The sequence below is a fragment of the Chiloscyllium punctatum genome, chromosome 3 (assembly GCF_047496795.1).
Source record: "Chiloscyllium punctatum isolate Juve2018m chromosome 3, sChiPun1.3, whole genome shotgun sequence".
NCBI classification, from domain to species: Eukaryota; Metazoa; Chordata; class Chondrichthyes; order Orectolobiformes; family Hemiscylliidae; genus Chiloscyllium; species Chiloscyllium punctatum.
Genome location: NC_092741.1, coordinates 160,298,849 through 160,325,146, shown reverse-complemented (window position 1 = coordinate 160,325,146; position 26,298 = coordinate 160,298,849). Strand labels below are relative to the sequence as shown.

The 26,298-nt window shown below is 41.5% G+C and overlaps 1 protein-coding gene across 1 annotated transcript in view; it reads left to right on the top strand.

The window, feature by feature from the left end:
• Nucleotides 1-26,298, top strand: part of LOC140467200 (trifunctional enzyme subunit alpha, mitochondrial-like) — a 125,970-nt gene that overhangs the window by 77,365 nt on the left and 22,307 nt on the right. The window contains exons 11-15 of the mRNA XM_072563399.1: nt 1,253-1,362; nt 8,674-8,808; nt 9,141-9,312; nt 11,898-11,984; nt 13,264-13,404. Coding sequence (XP_072419500.1) covers nt 1,253-1,362; nt 8,674-8,808; nt 9,141-9,312; nt 11,898-11,984; nt 13,264-13,404 — 645 coding nt within the window. The remainder of the gene's footprint in view (nt 1-1,252; nt 1,363-8,673; nt 8,809-9,140; nt 9,313-11,897; nt 11,985-13,263; nt 13,405-26,298) is intronic.

The following is a 26,298-nucleotide window of genomic DNA, read 5'->3' as shown; positions in this document are numbered from 1 at the left end:
GTTGGGTTGGTTGGTCCGGGTGTCCCAGAGGTGTTCTCTGGCTACGGGTGGTTGGGTTGGTGGTCCGGGTGTCCCAGAGGTGTCCACCCCGTAGCCAGAGAACACCTCTGGGACACCCGGACCAACCAACTCAACCACCCCATAGCCCAACACTTCAACCCCCCCTCCCACTCCACCAAGGACATGCAGGTCCTTGGACTCCTCCATCGCCAGACCATGGCAACACGACGGTTGGAGGAAGAGCGCCTCATCTTCCACCTGGCAACCCTCCAACCACAAGGGATGAACTCAGATTTCTCCAGTTTCCTCATTTCCCCTCCCCCCACCTTGTCTCAGTCAAATCCCTCGAACTCAGCACCGCCTTCCTAACCTGCAATCTTCTTCCTGACCTCTCCGCCCCCACCCCACTCCGGCCTATCACCCTCACCTTGACCTCCCTCCGCCTCTCGCATTCCCAACGCCCCTCCCCTAAGTCCCTCCTCCCTACCTTTTATCTTAGCCTGCTGGACACACTTTCCTCATTCCTGAAGAAGGGCTTATGCCCGAAACGTCGATTCTCCTGGTCCTTGGATGCTGCCTGACCTGCTGCGCTTTTCCAGCAACACATTTTCAGCTCTGATCTCCAGCATCTGCAGTCCTCACTTTCTCCTGTCCCTGATCAAAACTTGTATCTGCAACTTCTGTCAGTAAGGCTTTGCGAAGATTCTCATATTATTCCTCCATTCTTACTCAGTATTTTGCAATATAGCAATGTGTCAAATGTTGCATCTGCTTCCGGAATGGGTATTTTATAATGAATATAACTTAATACAAATTCATGAGTTATTTTGTTTCATAGATTTAACACTTTGCAATAAATCAGTGACTGCAGCAAATGTGCTACAAGTGAACTATACCTTGTAACAAGAGATAGTTTATCTGGAACATCTCTTTTCGACTCATTGCGACTACCTTAGTTGCAGTATTATAGAAACTTGATGCCTATAGTTGCAGATAATTAGTGGAATAAAATAGGCCTTTATCACATCGAAGGTATGTCGCCATACTCCAGCGGTGGTGACAACCTGAGGGGCACCATGCCTCAGGCAAGGGGCAAGTTTGAGAAGGCCAGACTGACGTGGTATGATTATCGTGTGAGAGGTTATCATACGTATTGTTGAAGTTGTTAATAACCTGCAACAGAAATTCTTGATATTGCTGGTAGTATTTTTATTTATCGGGACCCTGTGAATGTGTTTCATATTTTGTCTAGAAATTTGGAGAACTGGCAATGACAAATGAATCAAAAGCACTTACTGGCCTTTATCATGGTCAAGTGGCATGCAAGAAGAACAAATTTGGAAAACCGCAGAAGGAAACTGAGTATGTATATTTCTTAAATTACATGGATATCTAGTGTTCTATTCTTCTAATCTTTTAAGGAACGTTCATACCTGGGCAATTTTTGCATTGAAGGGTAGATGCTAATGGTTTAGATAATCAGAAAATGAGATCATGGGCTTCATTTGAAGGAGAAACCGGTCCTGTGGATAAAGGGAATCAGTGGTATGCCTCCGGGATCAGTGTTGGGCCTACAACTGTTGGCAATTTACATAGATGGTTTGGAGTTTGGGGACCAAGTGTAGTGTGTCAAAGTTCGCAGATGACAAGAAGATGAGTAAATGACAAAGTGTGTCGAGGACACAAAGTCTGTGGAGAGGTATAGATGGGTTGAACATAGAACAATACAGCGCAGAACAGGCCCCTCAGCCCTCAATGTTGCGCAAACCTGTGAACTATTCTTAGCTCATCCCCCTACACTATCCCAAACTCATCCATGTGCTTAGCTAAGGATTGTTTAAATCTCCCCAATGTGGCTGAGTTGACTACATTAGCAGGTAGGGCATTCCACACCCTTAGCACTCTCCACGTAAAAAACCTCCCTCTGACATCTGTCTTAAATCTTTCACCCCATAATTTGTAGTTATGCCTTCTCGTATAGGCTGAGTGAGTGGGCAAACGTCTGGCAGATGGAGTATGATATTGGTAACTGTGAGGTCATCCATTTTGGTTGGAATAACAGAAACATAGGCTATTATTAAATGCTGGGAAAATTGCAGCATGCTACTGTGTAGAGGACCTGGTAGTGCTTGTGCAAGTATCGCAAAAAGTTGGTTTGCAGGTGCAGCAGGTAATTAAGGCAAATGGAATATTGATTTTCATTGTTAGAGGGATGGAGTTTAAAATGGAGATTATGCTGCAGCTGTACAAGGTACTGATGAGGCTGCACCTGGAGTACTGCATGCAGTTTTGGTCTCTTTACTTAAGAAAGGATGGACTGGCTTTGGAGGGGATGCAGACGAAGTTCACTAGATTGATTCCAGAGTTGAGGGGTTTGGCTTATGAGAGATTGACTAGACTGGTATTATGCTCATTAGAATTTAGAAGAAAGTGAGGGTTATCTTACCTCTTCCCTTCATATTGTATATATTTCTGTAAGAGAGAAGCAGAGAGGTTGTTTCCACTGGCAGGTGAAACTAGAACTAGGAGGTAGATTTTTGAACAGAAAGGAATTCAGGGTTATGGTGAGTGGGTGGGTAGACAATAGACAATAGACAATAGATGCAGGAGTAGGCCATTCAGCCCTTCGAGCCTGCACTGCCATTCAATATGATCATGGCTGATCATTCCCAATCAGTATCCTGTTCCAGCCTTATCTCCATAACCCTTGACTCCACTATCTTTAAGAGCTCTATCCAATTCTTTCTTAAATGAATCCAGAGACTGGGCCTCCACTGCCCTCTGGGGCAGAGCATTCCACACAGCCACCACTCTCTGGGTGAAGTAGGTTCTCCTTATCTCTATCCTAAATGGTCTACCCCGTATTTTTAAGTTGTGTCCTCTGGTTCGGCACTCCCCCATCAGCGGAAATATGTTTCCTCCTGCCAGAGTGTCCAATCCTTTCATAATCCTATACGTTTCAATCAGATCCCCTCTCAGTCTTCTAAACTCAAGGGTATACAAGCCCAGTCGCTTCAGTCTTTCCGTGTCAGGCAATCCTGCCATTCCAGGAATTGACCTCGTGAACACTGCACTCCCTCAATAGCCAGAATGTCTTTCCTCAAATTTGGAGACCAGAACTGTACACAGTACTCCAGGTGTGGTCTCACCAGGGCCCTGTACAGCTGCAGAAGCACCTCTTTGCTTCTATACTCAATTCCTCTTGTTATGAAGGCCAGCATGCTATTAGCCTTCTTCACGACCTGCTGTACCTGCATGCTTGCCTTCATTGACTGGTGGACAAGAACACCCAGATCTCTCTGAACAGCCCCTTTACCGAATTTGATACCATTGAGGTAGTAATCTGCCTTCCTGTTCTTGCCACCAAAGTGGATAACCAGACATTTATCCACATTAAACTGCACCTGCCATGCATCTACCCACTCACCTAACTTGTCCAGGTCACCCTGTAATCTCCTAACATCCTCATCACATTTCACCCTACCACCCAGCTTTGTATCATCAGCAAATTTGCTAATGTTATTGCTGATACCATCTTCTATATCATTTACATATATTGCAAAAAGCTGTGGTCCCAGCATGGATCCCTGCGGTAGTGGAGTTGAGTCTACGAAAAGATCTACCATGATTTTATTGAATGGTGGATCAGGCTCAAGAGGCCAGGTGGCCAATCCTCCAATTTCTTATGTTTTTATATCTATATATATATTAAATTGCCCGATTGGCAGGATTTGATATGTGGAATCCAAACTATTCGTGTGGGACTTAGTTCTTAACTGAAATCGTTAGAAAGTTTAGATGGGGTTATCAAAGGCATGATAGCCACATTCGCAGAAGGATATAAATGGGTTGAGTGAGTAGATAACAATCTGCCAGATTGAGCATAATGTAGGAAATATAAAGGTACTTGCTTTGACAGGACAAATGAAGGAAACATACTACCTAATTTGAGAATGATTGTGAAATTTGTAGGTGTAGTGGGATTTAGATGTTTTAATGTATGAGTCACTAAAGATTAGCTTGCAGTTATTGGATGTAATCAAGAAGGTTAGTGGTTTGAGAAGCTGGGCTTGTTTCCATTGTAGTTTAGAAGAGTGAGGAGCGACTTAATGAGCAGAAACTTGCAAAAGATCATGGAATTGGTATCTTGAACTGGGGGCCACTGTTTTAAAAAATTAGTGGTTGTTCTTTTAGGCCATAGGTGAGGAGAATTTTGTTTTCTTTTGAGGTTTGTGAAACTTTGGAATTCTCTGCCTTAGAAAATTGTGAAATCAGGGTCTTTGAATATTGATAAGGCAACAGTAAATAGTTTTTTTTGTTAGCAGGCGAATCAAAGCTTACTGGGAATATGGAATTTGAAACACAAACAGCTGAGACACTACCTTATTGAATAGGAAACAGGCTTGAGGGCTGAATAGTCTATTTCTTATTTCATATGTTCCTGTGACCTGTTTGTTTGCTTACTCAGAGTTGGTACATTGGTATCAAAAATGAGGGAAAATGAAGGATGAACCCCTTAAGCAATTGGGGCGAAATTTAACTGAATGTTGTATGTTACTCAAGTCTAGATGCTATTTCCATAGTTGCGCTCTGTCTGATTTATATACTGAAATGTCCAATTATTTTGTTAAGTCACCTTTCTTAGACCTTCTTTTGGATGTAAAACATTTGTTTTTGAACTTCTTGCATTATGCACTTTTTAAAAATTAACTGTTTAATTAATATATCTCAACAATTAACAGTAAGTGACTGTGACTAATCATGGATTAAGTTAAAAATCACAACACCAGGTTATATTCCAGCTAGTTTATTTGGAAGCACTAGCTTTCGAAGCACAACTTCTTCACGTAGTTGTGAAGCAGAACTGTAAGGCGCAGACTTTGTAGCAAAAGATCCTAAAAATCATCAAAAACACCAAAATAAAGGAAGACGAAGCAATGATCTCACTTGATGTAGCGGCACTGTTCACCTCCATCAACATCGACCTGGCAAAGGAAACACTTACCACACTTTTAGAAGAGACCATCACACACACCAACCACCATCAATCACATTACCAACGAAAACATCATGAAGCTAGTGGAGCTGTGCCTCACCACCCACTTCACTTTCAACAACATAGTCTACAAACAAACCAACGGCACACCCATGGGATCTCCGCTCTCAGGATTCATAGCAGAAGCGGTAATGCAAAGACTAGAACAAAAGGCCCTACCAACCATCAAATCAAAACTCTGGGTCCGCTACGTAGATGACACATTTGTCATCACAAAACGAAACAAGATAGAAGAGACATTTAACATCATCAACAACACCCTCACAGGCATAAAGTTCACCAAGGAGGAAGAAACCGACAACAAACTCGCATTCCTGGACGTCACAGTCGAAAGAAAGGACAATGGAGAACTACAAACCTGCGTATACAGAAAACCGACAAACACTGACCAAATACTCAACTACACCAGCAACCATCCCAACGCACACAAACAAAGCTGTATCAGAACACTATTCCAATGAGCCACCACACACTGCAGCACAGACGGACTACGCAAAACAGAGGAGAACCACCTATACAACGTATTCAAGAAGAACGGATACTCAAAAAATACAGTGCGCAGATTCCTCAAGAACAAACCACGACAAGCAGGCCAAACACAGCCAGAAACCCTAACCACCTTACCCATACATCAAAGAAGTTTCAGAAATGACAGCCAGACTACTAAGACCCCTCAGAATCCTAGTAGCACACAAACCCACCAACACTCTCAAACAAAACTAACAAACTTAAAAGACACAGTACATCCCATGGACAAAACCAACGTCATCTACAAAATTCCATGCAAGGACTGCCACAAACACTACATAGGACAAACAGGAAGAAAGTTAGCCACCAGGATACACGGACACCAGCTAGCCACAAAAAGACACTACCCTCTCTCCCTCGTAGCCCTACACACGGATGAAAAAAGCCACCATTTTGACTGGGACAACACATCTATCCTGGGACAGGCTAAGCAAAGGCATGCCAGAGAATCCCTCGAGGCCTGGCACTCCAACCACAACGCCATAAACAAACACGTAGATCTAGATACCATCTATCAACCCCTCAGCAAACGAACAGGAAATGACATCACCACAAACCCCAGGAACCCCATCCAGGAGAAAGTCCTAATTAGAAAACAGGAGACAACAGCTTCACTTCGCTTGGAGGTCGCCACTGATGATGTTACCTAGCCAGGTAACGAAACGTCTGGATATCAAACCGACAGCTCAGCAAGCAAACCTACACCCTAAATCTCAACCTGAGCTACAAACCTTCACAAACCTTGCAAACATTGGTGTCATGCAACTGAAATGATGTATTGAACAAACCCTGGTTAAGTCTGTCATCTTCTAGAATGGATTTGCTGGTTTTGGTTCTTTAATATGTAAATTCCAGAACTACATTCAAGTCACATTCTCATGATAACTTAAGGTTTTATAACAAAAGGTGACACCTCAGCTCACACAATGCCTTAAAGATGTGAGGTTAGAGTCTGTCAGTATCCCAATCTTGAGTCATATTGGTTCTATTTCCAAAGTGGAATTTACAAAATATTACATGCCTACATTGACTGCCTGCAGGTTCTGCATTTTTTGAGCAAAATAGAACATATCTGCAAATAAAATTCAGCAAATACAAATTAACTCCATAAATTTGTGTGTGCGTATGCAGGAAAGAGAGACTGTGTGCGTGTCCGTGTGTGTGTGTGAGTGAGTGAGAGAGAGAGATGAGGTATAAGTTAGTGTGAATGCAGGGAGCTGTATGTGTGTGCATATGAGAGGGGGTTTGTGTGTGTGTGTGAGAGACAGAGTGTGGTCATCTGTAGTGTGACATGAGCCACAGGTCCTGGTTGTGGCCACCCTCATGGGCACCGAACCTGGCTATCGGTCTCTGCTCGGCCACCTTGCATTGTTGCCTGTCCCAAAGCCCAACTCTTTTACTACAAATTCTGTGTCTTATGGTCCTGCTTCACAACCACCTGATGAAGAAACAGTGCTTAGAAAACTAGTGCTTCCAAATACACCTGTTGAACTATAACTTCACGTTGTGTGATTTTTAACTTTGTCCATCCCAGTCCAACACCGGCTCGTCTAAAACATAATTATGGATTATTCACTTTTAATTCATACCAGAAGTGTCATGACAACTAGATCTGTCCATGAACTACAGTTTAAGAGCTTGTGTCGACCCCTCTTTAATTAGCAATGATTTGAGTTAAAGCAGGTGAGCAGTCAAGCTTTTATTTAAAGGGCTAGCTTATTCCAAATTATTACTGAATGTAAATTCCAGCTAAATTCTTTTAGGGTTGAAGAGAGCAAGTTACATATACCAAGAATAAAACAAGCACAAACAAGACACCAAAGAATGTTTGTAAGAAAAACATTGCTGAATTAAAGAGATTAATACAGTACTTGGAGTCAGATCCAGCAACTGTGTTGGCCTCTAGTTGAATTGTTAATACACTCTTAACCAGTGAACAAAAGAACAGCAGATTTTAAGGGAGAAAGTTTTTATTCCACACTACCTCACTTTGTTTCAGCAGAATAGTGTTTGATTTCCTCCTAACTCTTATTGTGCTCCTAAAGTCAAAATATTCAGCTGTACCGGTGGTTCTCAAACCCACCTTCTGAGTGCCACAAAACAAACAGTCCATTATCCTGAGTCTCAAGTTTTTCTTGCTTTCTGCTGTTCTCTGCAGGTCGAATTCACACATCTCCATAGTCTGTTTGTAAGCTGATATTTCAGTAGTCTTTACAAGTTTTGGCATATCTCTAAATAATTTTGAAACTTGCAGCTATATACTCAAGTAATTCACAGTCACCAGTATTTGTTTTAGATGCTTGGGACTGAATCAGATTAGTTTATAATAACAAAAATCTATAATGTGACAACTCCATAGTTCATGGTGAGGAAAGATCAATTTTATTTCTTGTGCAAAATGATCCAATGGAATTTAGCTACCATCTTTGACCTCTAAAGTGCCTTTGGATATAAACAAAGATCCATATTTTACAACAAACAAACAGCCATTCAGTATTATTTATGCTTATTGATTCATTTATTCACAGAGGTTCAGTCCCTGTAAAGGGCTTCTGGACTTTGTGTTTAGAACAGTTTCCTGTCAGAGCAAACTCATGTTTCAGTGCCTTCTGTTGGGAATATTGAAATTTCATCAATAAAGCAAACAGAAGTATGTCTTCTTCAATCAGATTGGAACCATGAAGAATCTGAACCAAGTGTCAGTTAAGTATATTTAATTCCATGTCAATTCATGTGCAGGAAGCCAACTAGAGAGAAAGAAAAAGTTCTAAGAAAGGGGGGGGGGGTGCGCAGAAAGGACAAACAAAAAAGCAAAAAATTTGTTAATTAAAAACATTTCATCAATAATTAAAAACTAAAAGAATGCCACTTCATAATTGTACAATTACTACTGGCAGAGAGGTTTCACAGTAATTGAAAATTTGATGCCGGTACCTACACTGGAAGCTTTTAATGAGTACTGCAGACTCACTCTATTCCATTTGTTTTGATGCCTACAAGCTAAAGAAATACCAGATCCGTTTTTATTTACAATTTCATTAACTTGTTAATGGATTAATTGACCTATTGCAATTTTCTGTTTTCTTCAGGACAGTTGCCATTTTGGGTGCTGGTCTAATGGGTGCTGGTATAGCACAAGTCACAATAGACAAAGGTATTTTAACTGTCTTAAAAGATACAACAATGGAAGGCCTTGATAGAGGTCAACAACAAATCTATAAAGGGTATGTGATCTATTGATTATGATACTCTCTAATTCATAGTTTTGGTAAATATCTTTTGAATTCAGATGATGTAAATGCTATTGCATGTACTAATAGTTTTATTTGTCATGCTGATTTGAACGATCAGTTCAAAAAATAGGAATGTTTCTCCAAGAACATTTTCTTGTTTTTCTATAACCCTGTCATATTGAATTGTAGAATCACTGCATATTTTTAGCCTTTTTGGTGCAGAACTGCAGCAGTTCTCCAGTGCTTAATGTAACATGAGTTATATCATTATTTACTTTGGGTTATAGTTTTGCTCTAATCATGTCCTTGTGGAATCCTAACAGATTGAATGATAAAGTAAAGAGAAAGAATTTAACATCATTTGAGCGCGATAGACTGTTATCAAACTTGATTGGTCAGTTAGACTACAAAGGATTTGAGAAAGCTGACATAGTAATTGAAGCAGTTTTTGAAGATATGAAAATCAAGCATACTGTACTGAAGGAAGTTGAAGCTGTAAGTACTTTTTAAAAAAAAATCAAACTATATTGAATATTATGTATTTCACAATAATTGAATTGAAATTGAACAAGACTTTTCTAGATTTGGATTCTGACATTTTGAACTTTGACCTATTAGGCTGATGTTTAAATTTCATCTGTGACAATACTATAGCTTTAAGAGATGTGTTTTGTCATTTTTTTTGAAGACCAGTTTTGAGACAAAGATGACAAGTTGTGCCTTCCAAGACGATAAAGTAAACCGTTTGTGAGGCCCTGATTTTTTTTTAGGTAGAACAATAGAAGCAACATGAGTGGGTAGAATCAGGCTCCCACAGAACCAGAGTTTTAGTTGTTAGGGTTTTGAAGTTTGTTGTGGAAGCTGCTGCACATGGCAAAACGTTTGAATTCTCTTTCCCTGCCAGAATTTTATCTTGGTGTTCTTTTCTCCTAGACTGGAGGATAGAGCACATAAGAACATTTATTTTACTGATTTTGCTTTTATCAAAGGTGTGTTTATGCAATATTACCACATTGGAACAGTTGCTGCTTAGTGGTTAAATAATCTATTATTCTTCTAAGTTCTTCAATAGAGTTAAAGTTAGACCAATTCTTCTTTCTTTTTGTTTGTATTTTAACTGGGTGTAAGAATAAAATGTATTTTGTTTAAAACTAAGTAGCATGACTATTCAAATTACATTTGGAACGCGGTAGCTATATTTGCCTGAAAGTAAGAAAGAAGGTGGATCTAGGCTACCTCCTTCATTTATTTGAAGGGGGTTTGCTCTGGTCTATAACAAATTGGGGGCTGTTGACAGAATCAAAATCTTTAATTCCAGGTTGGGTTGAGGATTATTGGACTCAAAAGTGGTATGTTGTATTCAGTTGGTTTCGGGAGGGAGAATGGCCTAGCAATATTATTGCTGGAATGTTAGTCAAGGGAGTCAGATTATATTTAAATCTACCATGACAGATGGCTGAATTTGAGTTGAAGGGAAAAACAAATCTGAAATTGAGTCTAATGACGACCATGAACCTATTGTTGATTATTGGCAAAGCCCATCTGGTTCACAAATGTCCTTTAGGGAAGGAAACTGTTATCCTTACCTGGTCTGGCCTAAATGTAACTCCCAGATCCACAGCAATGTGGTTGATTCTTAACTGCCCTCTGGGCAATTATGGATGGGCAATATAGGCTGGCCGAGCTAGTGATACCCTTTTCCCCGAACGATAAGGGGATAAGAGCATCACTTACATTTTCCAGGAATGCAGTCAAAAGCATTGGAAATTGCTAAAATTGAATTGAAAATGCAATGGGTTCAATTAGAGGCAATGGCATCAGAAAAAGAAAAAGAAAGAATAGCCCTTTCTTTAGTGGGAAGGGCCTGGGTGTGATATTGCTGCTACGGCTTTAAGAGGTGTATTTTGTTTTTTGTTTGAAGAGAGGTTTTAAGACAGAGGCGCAGAGTTGTCTCTCCTAAGCCTTTTACATAAACAGCTTGTGCAGCCCTTGGTTTTTTTTTTAAAGTTAAAAAAAAGAAGCAACATGAGTGGGTTGAGTCAGGCTCCCACAGAAAGATGGTTTTAATTTAACTTCCAGTTGTTGGTTGTGGAAGCTGCTACACATCTGTCTGCCAGAGAGAAAATGCTTGAGTATTCTGTCTGTGCTAGAATTTTCTCTTGGTGTTGTTTTCTACTGGACTGGAGAAACCTCACATGTGAGACAATTTGTTTTACTGAGTTTGCATTTGCCGAAGTGTATTTATAGGATGTTACTGTACTGGAACAGTTGTTGAGTGGTTAAATAATCTGTTATTCCATAGAATTAAAGTTTATCCAATTAGCTTTTTTTTTTGTTTGTATTTTCACTGGGTGTAAGAATAAAATGTATTTGCTTAAAAGTTGAATAGCATTACCAATCAAATTACTTCTGGAACACAGCACCTTACACTTGCCTGTAAATAAGATGGAAGTTGGGCTTCAGGCAACCTCCTTTGATATAATTGTCCATAACATACTAGACGAAAACCTGGTATGAAATTGCACAGCATGTTTTGCTATTAAGAAACCAGTTCCACAGCTGTCTTAGTACTGGTTGAGCAGTCAAAAGTGTCCGCATCAAAAATCTATTATGCAGCAACATTGCTGAGGCAATTTTGCCATCCACTTAATTTGACTCGAATGCTCCAATCAATAAAACCTGCCGGCAGATGTTGGTGTCCCCAAACCAAAAAGTAGAAAATGTATTGCTGCCTTGTAGCAGCTTTCCACCTGGCAATTTAAGTTCCTGTTATTTTGTTATATGATAATCAGTTCTAAGTAATTTAACTTAATCGCACTTCAGATTGAGAAGTAGATTTTTATAAATAAATAAGAGTCTGTTTTGTGTTGCCTTCTCTGATTTTTCTTCCTCATTTGTGAAACATTAACCTGCTCTGTGAAGTTGGCGAGAACTCTTAATGTGTTTATCTATAAACACTTAATCATGTTCAGATGAATTTGATTGTAGATCATACAGATTTTTAAATACAGGATTTATTGATTACTGACACCTTATTTTGTTTTTTTTAATTGAAGTCCTGTATTATATTTTTCTGACAGGTGGTAGCTCCTCATTGTATATTTGCTAGTAACACATCAGCTCTTCCAATTTCTGAAATTGCTACTGTCAGTAAAAGACCAGAGAAGGTATGTTGTGAATACTTGAATGTTTGTTCACTAATATGTTATGAAATACTTAAGCACTAAAAGTTCAAGAGAGCAAGAAAATGCAAAATATAAGCCAACATTTGCAAATTATGGTTCCTTATTGAGAGAAATAGAAATTTAGCAATCTTTGAAATGAGCTTTGTAATAAGTTAATCCATTAAATATATTTAGAATATCAGTGAATATTTTTTGTGCAATTGTTTCAGATTTATAAAGACTTTGTTTTAGAAAGTTAAAATTGGGCAAAGGAAATAATAAATTGCATCTGAAAACATGCTGAATTATATTGCAGTAGTATCTATTTTGAGATATGACTTAGTGCATATCCTACACCAGAACTGCTTCACAATGGATCTGTATGATCAGAGTAACTTGTCCTGATTTATAATCCAGTACCTTCAAATTCACTTAAGTACCTGAGTAATTATCTCTCCTTGGAGTTTAGAAGCCTATATACTTCCCAATTTCCAATCTGCTAATGGATTTTCTTAATGTAAGTAGAATTTACTGTTGAAAATATGTTGCTGGAAAAGCGCAGCAGGTCAGGCAGCATCCAAGGAACAGGAGAATCGACGTTTCAGGCATAAGCCCTTCTTCAGGAATCCTGTCCAAGTCCTTCTGCTGCCTCCTTAACGCTACCTGTCCCTCTACCTATTTTTGTATTGTCTGCAGATATAGCCAGAATGCCCTCAGTTCCTTCATCTAGATGGTTAATGTATGAAGTGAAAAGTTGTGATTCCAACATTGAACAATTAATAATAACAAAGTTCTGTATGCTGGACAACTTGTAAATCAATGTCCATGGCATAATTTATATATTTCTTGAATGGCTTGAGAATTAGTTTGCATCCTAATCAAACACATGTGATGGGTTCAAGTTCTAGTAAACCTCCCATTCTGGGGTCACCCAGGACGTTAGTTGCCCCGCTAAAGAATTTCTGTAGAATTTTGAGCAATTACTCATAAAACCATGCTGACTACTCTCAATGATGCCAGTATGTTCAGATTGTTCATTATTATTATCAACACAATACCTTCCAACATTTCTACATCATGGCTATTAAGTGAACTGCCCTGTAATGATCAAGTTTATGTCCCCATATTTCAGAATGTTGGAAATAGATTGACAACAACTCGATATTTATAAACCTGAAAAAAGTTAGCTGATGGAATCTCTATCATATTTGGGGATTAATGTGGTTTTTGATCTTATTGCTAAGAGCTAATGAATATGTTTCCATTATCATTTGGTTTCTAGGTAATTGGAATGCACTATTTCTCACCTGTAGACAGGATGCAGTTACTGGAAATTATCACCACAGATAAAACCTCCAAGGATACAACTGCAGCTGCTGTAGCACTTGGCCTTAAGCAGGGAAAAGTCATAATTGTAGTCAAGGTAATTTACTTCGAACACTTTTATATTTCACTTGAGCTACATTTTCAAAATCGATTTCTGTGCTTTTAAGCAATAGCTTATTGTCAACTATGTAAAGATAAAATTATTCATATGTGGCTAAATCTGTCAAGTTGTAATTGTTATTTTAACCACAAATTAGCTAAAAAAGGCTCTTTTTAAACTTATGATACTGGGATTTTATAGAATATCAAATCCATTTTGTAAATTTTCTTTTTCCTCTACACTATTGCACTTTCATCTAATATCATAGTAGTTTCTGTCATCACTTCATTTTAATGTGTGTATAGCCTTTTAAATATTTAGCAACCATGTAATGATAGTTGAGCATCTGCTGTTTTAACTTTACAGATACTGGACAAAGTTAATGAGCGACTTGTTGATAAGTGGTGAGGGAAAGAAGCTGGCTTTATAATATTAGGTTAGGAAAAAAGTTTATTCTACTCTGAATCCATGGATAAAGTTCCACTTCTTTTCTGTAAATCGTTCTTTACTTAGACCATGCAATAGATTTACAAGAAAGATAGCTGGACTTCAATGATTGAGTTCTGAGAAGAAAGTTTACAAATTAGGCTTGTTTTCTCGGAAGTTTAGAAAGCTAAAAGGTAGTCTAATCAAAGTCTTCAAGATTTTAACAGGAAAAGACAGGGTAGATAAACATGAACAATTTCTGCTAGTTGAGGATTCTAAAACCGGGGGCGTAGTCTGAGAATTACAGCCAGACCGTTCAGGAGAGATAGTAGGAAGCACATCTATACAGGGAGAAAGTGAGGACTGCAGATGCTGGAGATCAGAATTTAAAAATGTGTTGCAGGATTCCTGAAGAAGGGCTTATGCCCGAAACGTCAATTCTCCTGTTCCTTTGATGCTGCCTGACCTGCTGCACTTTTCCAGCAACACATTTTAAAGTACTTCTATACACAAAGGTTTGGGATGTTTGAAACACTCTCCCACAAACAGCAGCGGATACTGGATCTGTAGTTAATTATAAGCTTGAGATAGACATATTTTACAGCTTTTTCACTGTTGCCATTTAAAATAGGTTAAGAATTTTTCAAAAATATATAGCTTAAAGACAGTCCATCAATCCTGACCCAGCTCATCAGTGAAGCCTATGCCACATTTCCTCTTCCTCTGCCCAGCTGCCATCTGCAACTGGACCAAACAGGACTGAAGTCACCACTCTTCAGGTGCCATCTTTTGCCACTGGGCTGTGGGGAGGGCCCTGGGGAGCATTGTTGAACAGAGAGACTATGGGGTTCAGGTACATAATTCCTTGAAAATGGTGTCAGAGGTAGATAAGGTGGTGAAGAAGGCATTTTGCATGCTTGCCTTCATCGATCAAAGCATTAAATATGAGTTGGGACATCATGTTGTGGCTGCACAGGAGATTGAGACCACTTTTGGAGTATTGCATGCAATTCTAATTGCCCTGCTACAGGAATGATATTATTCAATTGAAAAATGTACAGAAAACATTTAAAGATGTTACTGGGCTTGGAGGCTTTGAGTAATAATGAGAGGCAGGGTAGTCTGGGACTTCTTTTCCCTGGAGAATAGGAGTTTAGTGGTAACCTTCTCAAGGTTTTTAAAATCATGAGAGGCATGGATAAGTTGAATAGCAAAGGTCTTTTCCCTAGGTAGGGGAGTTCAAAACTAGCGGACATAGATTTAAGATGAGAGGTGAAAGATTTAAAAGGAACCTGGAGGAGCAAATGTTTCACGCAGAGGATGATGTACATACAGAAAAAACTGCCAGAAGAAGTGTTTTTTAAAATTCAGTCACGGGATAAGGGCATCGCTGGTCAAGTCAGCGCTTATTGCTCATACCTAATTGCCCAGAGGGCAGTTAAGAATTAACCACTTTGCTGTGGGTCAGGAGTCACATGTAGGCCAGACCAGGTAAGGATGGCAGATTCCTTCCCTAAAGTGCATAAGTGAACCAGATGTGTTTTTTCCAACAATCGACAATGAATTCATGGTCATCATTAGACTCTTAATTCCAGATTTTACTGAGTTCAAATTACAACATCAGCTGTGGTGGCATATGAACCCAGGTCTCCAGAACATTACTTGGGTCTCTGGATTAACAGTCCAGTGATAATACCACTCTGCCATTGCCTCCACTTATGCAGATACAATTACACTGTTAAAAAGACATTTGGACAGGTACATAAATAGGAAAGGTTAAGAGGGATGTGGGCCAATGAGACTAGTTTAGTTTGAGAAACCTGGTTGACCTGGATGAGTTGGACCAAAGGGTCAGTTTCCGTACTATATGACTGTATGTAAAACTTCAATCTCGGTTTCCATTTATACAATCCTTGCTGCAGGGCGAAAGAAATTTTGCCTTAGACTTAATGTGAATCTGATATGATAGCAACTGAGTCTCAGAGTGAAGGATTTCCAATCAAATGTCTGATCGCAATTTGTATTTGCATTGTTTTTCACTCTTTAATTACACCTTTATAGATTTGCAAAATAGTGGAGCATTGTTATGTCTTAGTCTTGCAATACTGAACAGTTTTCTGTCATGTACATTTATAGTGTTAGTAGGCCTAACTTTTGACAAGTGCTATGGGGCTGATTACTTTGATATGTTTTGACTAGTGCTTTGGATTGGATTGGCAAAATAATTACTGGATTTTGCCCGAAACGTCGATTTCGCTGCTCGTTGGATGCTGCCTGAACTGCTGTGCTCTTCCAGCACCATTAATCCAGTATTTGCTTTCCAGCATCTGCAGTCATTGTTTTTATCTCATTGGCAAAATAATTGTAGAGTGCTGCAGATTCCTAATGAAGAGTAATTCCTGTTAATTACTAACCTGTAGTGCGGTTTAGTGTGTTAGTCTACTTTTAAATCTTGTCATCAGCAAGACGTTTGATAAGGTTCCCCACAGTAGGCTATTATACAAAATATGGAGGAATGGGATTTTGGGAGACATAGCAGTTTGGATCAGTAATTGGCCTGCTGAAAGAAAACAGAGGGTTGTAGTTGATGGAACATGTTCATCTTGGTGTCCAGTTACTAGTGGCGTACCGCAAGGGTCGGTATTGGGTCCACTGCTGTTCGTCATTTTTATAAATGACCTGGATGAGGGCTTAAAAGGGTGGGTTAGTAAATTTGCAGACGACACTAAGGTTAGTGGAGTTGTGGATAGTGACGAAGGATGGAGTAGTTTGCAGAGAGACATAGATAGGATGCAGAGCTGGGCTGAGAGGTGGCAAATGGAGTTTAGTGTGGACAAGTGTGAGGTGATACACTTTGGACGTAGTAATCGGAATGCAAAGTACTGGGCTAATGGTAGGATTCTTGGGAGTGCAGATGAGCAGAGAGATCTGTGTCCATGTACACAGATCCCTGAACGTTGCCACCCAGATTGACAGGGTTGTTAAGAAGGCATACAGTGTTTTAGCTTTTATTAGTAGAGGGATCGAATTCTGGAACCATGAAGTTATGCTGCAGATGTACAAAGCTCTGGTACGGCTACACTTGGAGTATTGTATACAGTTCTGGTCACCGCATTATAAGGAGGATGTGGAAGCTTTGGAAAGGGTGTAAAGGAGATTTACTAGGATGTTGCCTGGTATGGAAGGAATGTCTTACGGGGAAAGGCTGAGGGCCTTGAGGCTGTTCTTGTTAGAGAGAAGAAGGTTGAGAGTTGACTTAATACAGACATACAAGATAATCAGAGGGTCAGATAGGGTGGACAGGGAGAGCCTTTTTCCAAGTATGGGGACGGCAAACACGAGGGGACACAACTTTAAAGTGAGGGGAGATAGGTATAAGACAGATGTCAGAGATAGTTTCTTTAATCAGAGTAGTAAGGATATGGAATGCATTGCCTGCAACGGTAGTAGATTTGCCAAGTTTAAGTGCGTTTGTCGTCATTGGACAGGCATATGGACGTACATGGAAGAGCGTAGGTGGAATGGGCTTCAAATTAGTATGACAGGGTGACGCAACATCGAGGGCCGAAGGGCCTGTACGGTGCTGTTATGTTCTATGTTCTATCTAATCAGTTTAGGTGCATCCAGAAACACTGTTACATTGGTTCTGTTAAATATGTGGCTGGCAAACAAATAAAAACAATGTAATTGCAGCAATCTGTAATTTAACACGCTGAAAAGTTGATTCGAAACAATCTAGAGAGCAGTTTTTAGCTTTAAGTAACCAAACGTGAAAAATATGATCCCTTCAACTTTGTGACAGTAATTGAAACTTAAGCCAAAATGAACAGTAGTTGTCTGTAATCTGTTTAGGAATATACAGAAACATAAAACACAGGTGCAGGTGCAGACCTTTAGATATGATCATGGCTGATCAAGTAATTGCAGTATCCCATTCCTGCTTGCTGTCCATACCCATTGATCCCTTTAGCCAGAAGGGCCATGCACAGCTCCCTTTTGAATATATCTAATGAACTGCCCCCAAAAGCTTCCTGTGGGAGAGAATTCCACAGGTTCATCACATTGAAGAAATTCTTCCTCATCTCAGTCTTGAATGGCTTACCCCTTATTCTTTGACTATGAACTCTAGTTCAGTTCTCCAACATCATGATCAGTCTTTGCACATCAGGATTTTAGATCCTGCTATGAAATTCCTTCCCCAGCTCCCAATCATTAATTCGTCTAAATTTCAGTGAATACAGGCCCAGTTGATCCAGTCATTTCTCATATGTCAGTCCTGCCACCCTGGGAATCAGTCTGTTGAACCTTTGCTGGACTCCCTCAATAGTAAGATTGTCCTTCTTCAGACTAGATATGGCCTCACCAAAGCTCTGTATAACAGCAGCAAGACATCCTTACTCTGCACAAATCCATTCACTTAAAGGCCATCATGTCATTAGCTTTCCTCACTGCCTGCTGCACTAGCATGTCAACCTTCAGCAACTGTTTCACCATGACACCAAGGTCTCGTTGTACCTCAACATTTCCTAAATTGCTTCCATTCTGACAATAATTTGCCTTCCTATTTTCATGACCAAAGTGAATAATCTCACATTTATCTACATTATATTGTATATGCCCACTCAGCCAGTCTGTCCAAGTCACCCTGCGGCCTCTTAGCATCCTCCTCACAGCACACACTGCAACCCAGCTTACTGTTCTGTGCAAAACTGGAGATATGGCATTCATTTCTTCCATCCAAATCGTTAATGTATATTGTGAACAGCTGGAGTCCCAGCACTGAACCTGTGGTACCACTCTTGTCACGGCCTGCAATTCTGTAAAGGACCCATTTATTCCAAATCTCTGCTTCCTGTCTGCCAACCGTTTCTCTATCCATGTCAATACATTGCCTTCCATACCATGAGGTTTAAATTTGCTTACTATTCTCTCATGTGAAAATATGTCAAAAGTTTTTTTGAAAGTCCCGATACACAACATCTACTGATTCACCCTTGTCCACTCAACTGGTCAGGTTCTCAAAACATTCCAGATGATTTATGAAGCATGATTTCCCTTTAGTGAGTTCATGCTGTCTAGGACATTGACCACCTCAACCTGTCCACCCCTCTCACCCACTCCAACCTCTCATCCTCGCAACGTGCAGCCCTCCACTCCCTCCGCTCCGACCCCAACCTCACTATCAAACCGGCAGACAAGGGAGGCGCGGTGGTAGTTTGGCGCACCGATCTTTACATTGCTGAGGCTTAAACGCCAGCTCGCGAACACTACCTCCTACTGCCCCCTTGATCATGACCCCACCTCCCACCACCAAACCATCATCTCCCAGACCATCCATCTCCTCATCACCTCAGGGGATCTCCCATCCACCGCCTCCAACCTCATAGTCCCACATCCCCGCACCGCCTGTTTCTACCTCCTGCCCAAAATCCACAAACCTGACTGCCCCGGCGACCCATTGTCTCAGCCTGCTCCTTCCCCACCAAACTCATCTCTGCATACCTCGACACGGTCCTGTCCCCCTTAGTCCAAGAACTCCCCACCTACGTTCGGGACACCACCCACACCCTCCACCTCCTCCATGATTTTCGCTTCCCCGGCCCCCAACGCCTTATCTTCACCATGAACACCAAGTCCCTATACACCTCCATCCCTCATCACGAAGGCCTCAAAGCTGTCCACTTCTTCCTTTCCCGCCAAACCAACCAGTACCCTTCCACTGACACCCTCCTTCGACTGACTGAACTGGTCCTCACTCTGAACAACTTCTCTTTCCAATCCTCCCACTTCCTCCAAACCAAAGGAGTAGCCATGGGCACCTGCATGGGCCCCAGCTATGCCTGCCTCTTCGTAGGATATGTGGAACAGTCCATCTTCCGCAGCTACACTGACACCACCCCCACCTTTTCCTCCGCTACATCGATGACTGTATCGGCGCTATGTCGTGCTCCCACGAGGAGGTTGAACCGTTCATCCACTTTCCTTACACCTTCCACCCCCCTCAAATTTACCTGGACCGTCTCAGACTCCTCCCTCCCCTTCCGAGACCTCTCCATTTCTATCTCAGGTGACCGATTCAACACGGACATTTACTATAAACTGACCGACTCCCACAGCTACCTAGAAACGCCGCCTCCCAGCCTGCTCCCTGTAAAAATGCCATCCCATTTTCCCAATTCCTTCGCCTCCGCTGCACCTGCTCCCAGGAGGATCACTTCCAATACCGAACAACCCAGATGGCCTCCTCCTTCAAAGACCGCAATTTCCCCTCCGACGTGGTTGACTATGCTCTCCACCGCAAGTCCTCCACTTCCCGCTCCTCCGCCCTTGAACCCCGCCACTCCAATCGCCACCAGGACAGAACCCCACTGGTCCACACCTACCACCCCACCAACCTCCAGATACATCGTATCATCCTTTGTCATTTCCGCCACCTCCAAACAGACCCCACCACCAAGGATATATTTCCCTCCCCTCCCCTATCAGCGATCCGGAAAGACCACTCCCTCCGTGACTCCCTCGTCAGGTCCACACCCCCCACCAACCCAACCTCCACTCCAGGCACCTTCCCCTGCAACCGCAAGAAACGCAAAACTTGCGCCCACATCTCCCCCCTCACTTCCCTCCAAGGCCCCAAGGGACCCTTCCATATCCGTCAGAAATTCACCTGCACCTCCACACGCACCATTTACTGCATCCGCTGCACCCAATGTGGCCTCCTCTACATTGGGGAGACAGGCCGCCTACTTGCGAAACGTTTCTGGGACACCTGGACCGACCAACCAACCCAACCACCCCGTGGCTGAACACTTTAACTCCCCCTCCCACTCCGCCAAGGACATGCAGGTCCTTGGCCTCCTCCATCGCCAGACCATGGCAACACGACGCCTGGAGGAAGAGCGCCTCATCTTTTGCTGAGGAACCCTCCAACCACAAGGGATGAATGCAGATTTCTCTAGCTTCCTCATTTCCCCTCCACCCACCTTATCTCAGTCCCAACCCTCAGACTCAGCACCGCCTTCTTGACCTGCAATCTTCTTCCCAACCTGTCCACCCCCACCCCTTCTTCGGCCTATCACCCTCACCTTAATCTCCTTCCACCTATCGCATTCCCAAAGGCCCTCCCACAAGTCCCTCCTCCCTATCTTTTATATTAGCCTGCTTGGCACACCCTCTTCATTCCTGAAGAAGGGCTTATGCCCGAAACGTCGATTCTCCTGCTCCTTGGATGCTGCCTGACCTGCTGCGCTTTTCCAGCAACTCATTTTTCAGCTCTGATCTCCAGCATCTGCAGTTCTGACTTTCTCCTAGGACTGATTCTGTCACTGTTTTCCAAATGCTCAGTTATTTCCTTCTCAATAATTGACTCAAGCATTTTCCTCACCGCTGTCAAGCTAACCCGATCTATAATTCCCCATTTTCTCGCTCCCTCCTTTTTTAAAGAGTGCCAGATCTAATAGCATTTTCCCTTGTGTATTTAGGTTTTGTGTAAAGTTGCTGAAAACAGGAGCTGCTAATGTATAATGAAGGAAATGAGGTATCTGGGACATGATTTGAAGTACCCTATTAGATTGGAAATGATTGTGAAATGAGCAACACAAGGAATTGGAGGGAAGTGTAAATTAGAATAGGTGAATTGAATGCTAAGTTATTTATAAAAAGATAAAGATAGAAAAAGATGAAGAGAAAATTTAAAAAAATCAAATTTTATTTTCCAATACTCAATAAGTAATTGCTTAAGGAATGAGACTCCATCCTTGTACCGTTAATATTTGGGACCAGAGAGGTTTTTTGGCAGTTTTCATCATTTGGTATGTCACTTAGAATAATTTCTTACAACTAATTCAAGTTTACTGAAACATTTGACTCCATAACAGACTATTTGCATCACTTCAGTCCAGATCTTTCTCTGGCAAATTTAGTCTAGGTCTATTGTATAATAATAGCAACTATTTGTTTCATTTTAAACTGTGCATTTTTTTAGGAAATTAGTGGTAGAGCTGCCCATCATGGACAGTAGCGTTTTAAAATCCGGTTTTAACCACAAATCTGCCTTGCCTAAAGTTATGACTTGGGGATGCGGTGTTGGACTGGGGTGGACAAAGTTAAAAATCACGCAACACCAGGTTATAGTCCAACAGTTTATTTTGAAGCACTAGCTTTCAGAGCGCTGGTCTTTCATCAGGTGGTTGTGTGGAATAAGCAACAGCGCTTCGAAAGCTAGTGTTTCCAAATAAACCTGTTGGGCTATAATCTGGTGTTGTGATTTTTAACTTTGGTCTAAAGTAGTACAGCATTTTCACATAAGTAAAAAGCACTGTTACTCTTGCTTATACATCAATAGCAAAACTACAGGCAATTATATTTGTTCTTTAAACTCCTAACATTAGCATTAATGTAAAATGGTACGTGAGTAATTTGGATAATAGTTGCTACATGGAGGGTATCATGTATATGGAGCGAACTGTCAGTTGAAGTGGTAGAGGCAAGTACAAATACATTATTTAAAAGACCTTTAGATGGATACATGGCTAGGAAAGATTGAGAGGAATATGGATTAAAATCAACCAGGCAGAAGTGGGTACTGCAGATGCTGGAGATTTAGTCAAGATTAGAGTGGTATTGGAAAAGCGCCTTTCCTGATGAAAGGCTTTTGTCCGAAAAGTCGATTTTAAAAAAAAAATTTTTTTCTCTGCTCCTCGGATGCTGCCTGACCTGCTCTGCTTTTCCAGCACCACTCTAATCTTGACTCTAATCTCCAGCAACTGCAGTACCCACTTCTGCCTTAGAGGGATATGGTCCAAATACAGGCAAATTGGATTAGTTCAGTTGAGGAAACCTGGTCGTCATGGGCAAATTGCGCCGAAGGTTCACTAGACTGATTCCCGGGATGGCAGGACTGACATATGAAGAAGGATTGAGTTGACTGGGCTTGTCTGCACTGGAATTTAGAAGAATGAGAGAAATTTGAGAGATAAATGGAAATATATATAAAATCCTGATGGCACTGGACACACACACTGTGGGAAGAATGTTTCTGATGTCTGGCAAGTCCAGAACTAGGGGTCACCGTCTAAGGAATAAGGGGTAAGCCATTCGGATAAGGAAGAATTTCTTTACTCAGAGTTGTTGGGAAGCTGTTGGGACCAGTTTGTTAAATATATTAAAGCGGGAATTAAATGTGACCCTTGTTTCTAGAGGTATCACAGGCTATGTATAGAAAGTGGGAAGGGGGTACTGAGATTGCATGATCATATTGAATGGTGTTGCAAGCTCCAAGGGCTGAATAGCCTACTCCTGCATCTGTCTTCTATGAAGGGCATGTTTTCGTGCTGTATACTTCTATGACTCTATATCTGTTTATGTCACATGTCAGCATGAAAACCAAACTGTTGGTTTATCCATAAATGTATTGTGTGTATAGTCTTTGAAACTATTATAGTTTACACACTAGAATGGGGGGCACTTATTTTTTGACTTCTCATTCAGTTTTATTTATTTTTTATAAGCCTTTTTATGTTTCTAGTTTTAAAGAATGCTCTATCAAAAATCATAGCTTATATGTGGCTTGTTTTATGCATTATTGAGCCAGAATTTTGTTCATCTATTCATTCATGGAGTGTGAGCATCACTCATTAGTGAGTATCTTCTCAAAACTTGCCATCACTTATTAGACCAGCATTTCCTGTCCATTCCTTATTGCCTTTGGGAAGGTGATGTTCCGTTCTGAATTGCTGTGGTCCATAAAGAGTAGTTGCACATGGAACTCTCTTAGGAAGGGAATTGCAGATTATGGCCAGGTGAAGGAACAACAATGTTGTTCTAATCCAGGATGTTGTATGGTTTGGATGGGAATAATTGGGTGGTATGATCCCATGCTTGTGTTGCCCTTGTCCTTCTGGGTAGTAAAGATGCTGTTGAAGGAATTTTGATTTACTACAGTATGTTTTGTAGATCAAATACACTGCTGTCACTATGCATTTTGGTGGTAAATGGAATGACTTTTGAAGGTGGTTATCAAGATGCCCTCCCAGCATTTACCCTGTCAAGGGATTTAAGAATCCTATAGGTTTCAATGAGATTGTGTCTCTTTCTTCTCAATTCCAGTGAGTCAAGTCCCAATTTGTTGAGCCCTTGCTAATAAGACAATCCCTCCATACCAGGAATCATTTTAGTGAGCCTTTTCTGCACTACCTCCAATGAAATGATATATTTCCTTAATTAAGGGGATCAAACTGCTCGCAGTACTCCAGATGAGACCTTACCAGGACCTTGTGCGGTATGACTTCCCTACTCTTTTCGGGAATAAAAGAATGACTAGGGTAGGAATAGATCCAGTCAAGGATAGTAGTGGGAAGTTGCGTGTGGAGGCTGAAGAGATTGGGGAGACACTGAATGAATACTTTTCGTCAGTATTCACTCAGGAACAGGACATTGTTGCCGATGTGAATACTGAGTCACAATTAATTAGAATGGACGACTTTGAGGTATGTAGGGAAGAGGTGTTGGAAATTCTGGAAAGGGTGAAAATAGATAAGTCCCCTGGGCCTGATGGCATTTATCCTAGGATTCTCTGGGAAGCAAGGGAGGAGATTGCAGAGCCATTGGCCTTGATTTTTATGTCCTCGTTGTCTACAGGAATAGTGCCAGAAGACTGGAGGATAGCAAATGTGGTTTCCTTGTTCAAGAAGGGGAGTAGGGATAACACTAGTAACTATAGGCCGGTGAGCCTCACTTCTGTTGTGGGCAAAGTCTTAGAGAGATTTGTAAGGGATAGGATTTATGAACATCTGGATAGGAATAATGTGATCAAGGATAGTCAGCATGGTTTTGTGAAGGGCAGGTCATGCCTCACAAACCTTATTGAATTCTTTGAGAAGGTGACTAAGGAGGTGGATGAGGGTAAAGCTGTAGATGTGATGTATGTGGATTTTAGTAAGGCATTTGATAAGGTTCTCCATGGTAGGCTACTGAAAAAAATACGGAGGTATGGCATTGAGGGTGAGTTGGAGGTTTGTATTAGGAATTGGCTGGCTGGAAGAAGACAGAGGGTAGTAGTTGATGGTAAAGGTTCATCTTGGAGTGCAGTTACTAGCGGTGTTCAGCAAGGATCTGTTTTGGGACCATTGCCGTTTGTCATTTTCATAAATGACCTGGAGGAGGGGCTAGAAGGTTGGGTGAGCAAGTTTGCGGATGATACGAAAGTCGGTGGAGTTGTTGACAGTGAGGAAGGATGTTCAGGTTACAGCGGGATATAGATAAGCTGCAGAGCTGGGCAGAAAGGTGGCAAATGGAGTTCAATGTGGGTAAGTGTGAGGTGATTCACTTTGGTATGAGTAACAAAACGATGGGGTACTGGGCTAATGGTCGGCTACTTGGTAGTGTGGATGAGCAGAGGGGTCTTGGTGTCCATGTACACAGATCTCTGAAAGTTGCCACCCAGGTAAATAGTGCGGTGAAGAAGGCCTATGGCGTACTGGCTTTTATTGGTAGAGGAATTGAGTTCCGGAATCCTGAGGTCATATTGCAGTTGTATAAGACTCTGGTGCGGCCGCATCCGGAGTATTGTGTGCAGTTTTGGTCGCCATACTATAGGAAGGATGTGGAGGCACTGGAACGGGTGCAGAAGAGGTTTACCAGGATGTTGCCTGGTATGGTAGGAAGATCATATGAGGAAAGGCTAAGGCACTTGGGGCTGTTTTCATTGGAGAAAAGAAGGTTTAGGGGTGACTTGATAGAGGTGTACAAGATGATTAGGGGTTTAGATAGGGTTGACCATGAGAACCTTTTTCCACATATGGAGTCAGCTATTACGAGAGGGCATAGCTTTAAATTAAGGGGTGGTAGGTTTAGGACCGATGTTAGGGGTAGATTCTTGGATAGGCATATGGAGAATAGTGGGCTAGTGTAGGTTAGGTGGGCTTGGATCGGCGCAACATCGAGGGCCAAAGGGCCTGTTCTGCGCTGTATTTTTCTATGTTCTATGTTCTCTTATATCCATGGGAGACTGATTAGCAAGGTTAGATCTCAAGGGGAGAATGAGCCATTTGGATACAGAACTGGCTCAAAGGTAGGGAAGACAGAGGGTGGTGGTGGAGGGTTGTTTTTCAGACTGGAGGCCTGTGACCAGTGGAGTGCCACAAGAATCGGTGCTGGGACCTCTACTTTTTGTCATTTGCATAAATGACTTGAATGCGAGCATAAGAGGTACAGTTAGTAAGTTTGCAGATGACATCAAAATTGGAGGTGTAGTGGGCAGCGAAGAGGGTTTCCTCCGATTACAACAGGATGGATAGGGTAAATAGGCAAAGTCTTTTCCCTGGGGTCGGGGAGTCCAGAACTAGAGGGCATAGGTTTAGGGTGAGAGGGGAAAGATATAAAGGAGACCTACGGGGCAACATTTTCATGCAGAGGGTGGTATGTGTATGGAATGAGCTGCAAGAGGACGTGGTGGAGGCTGTTCCA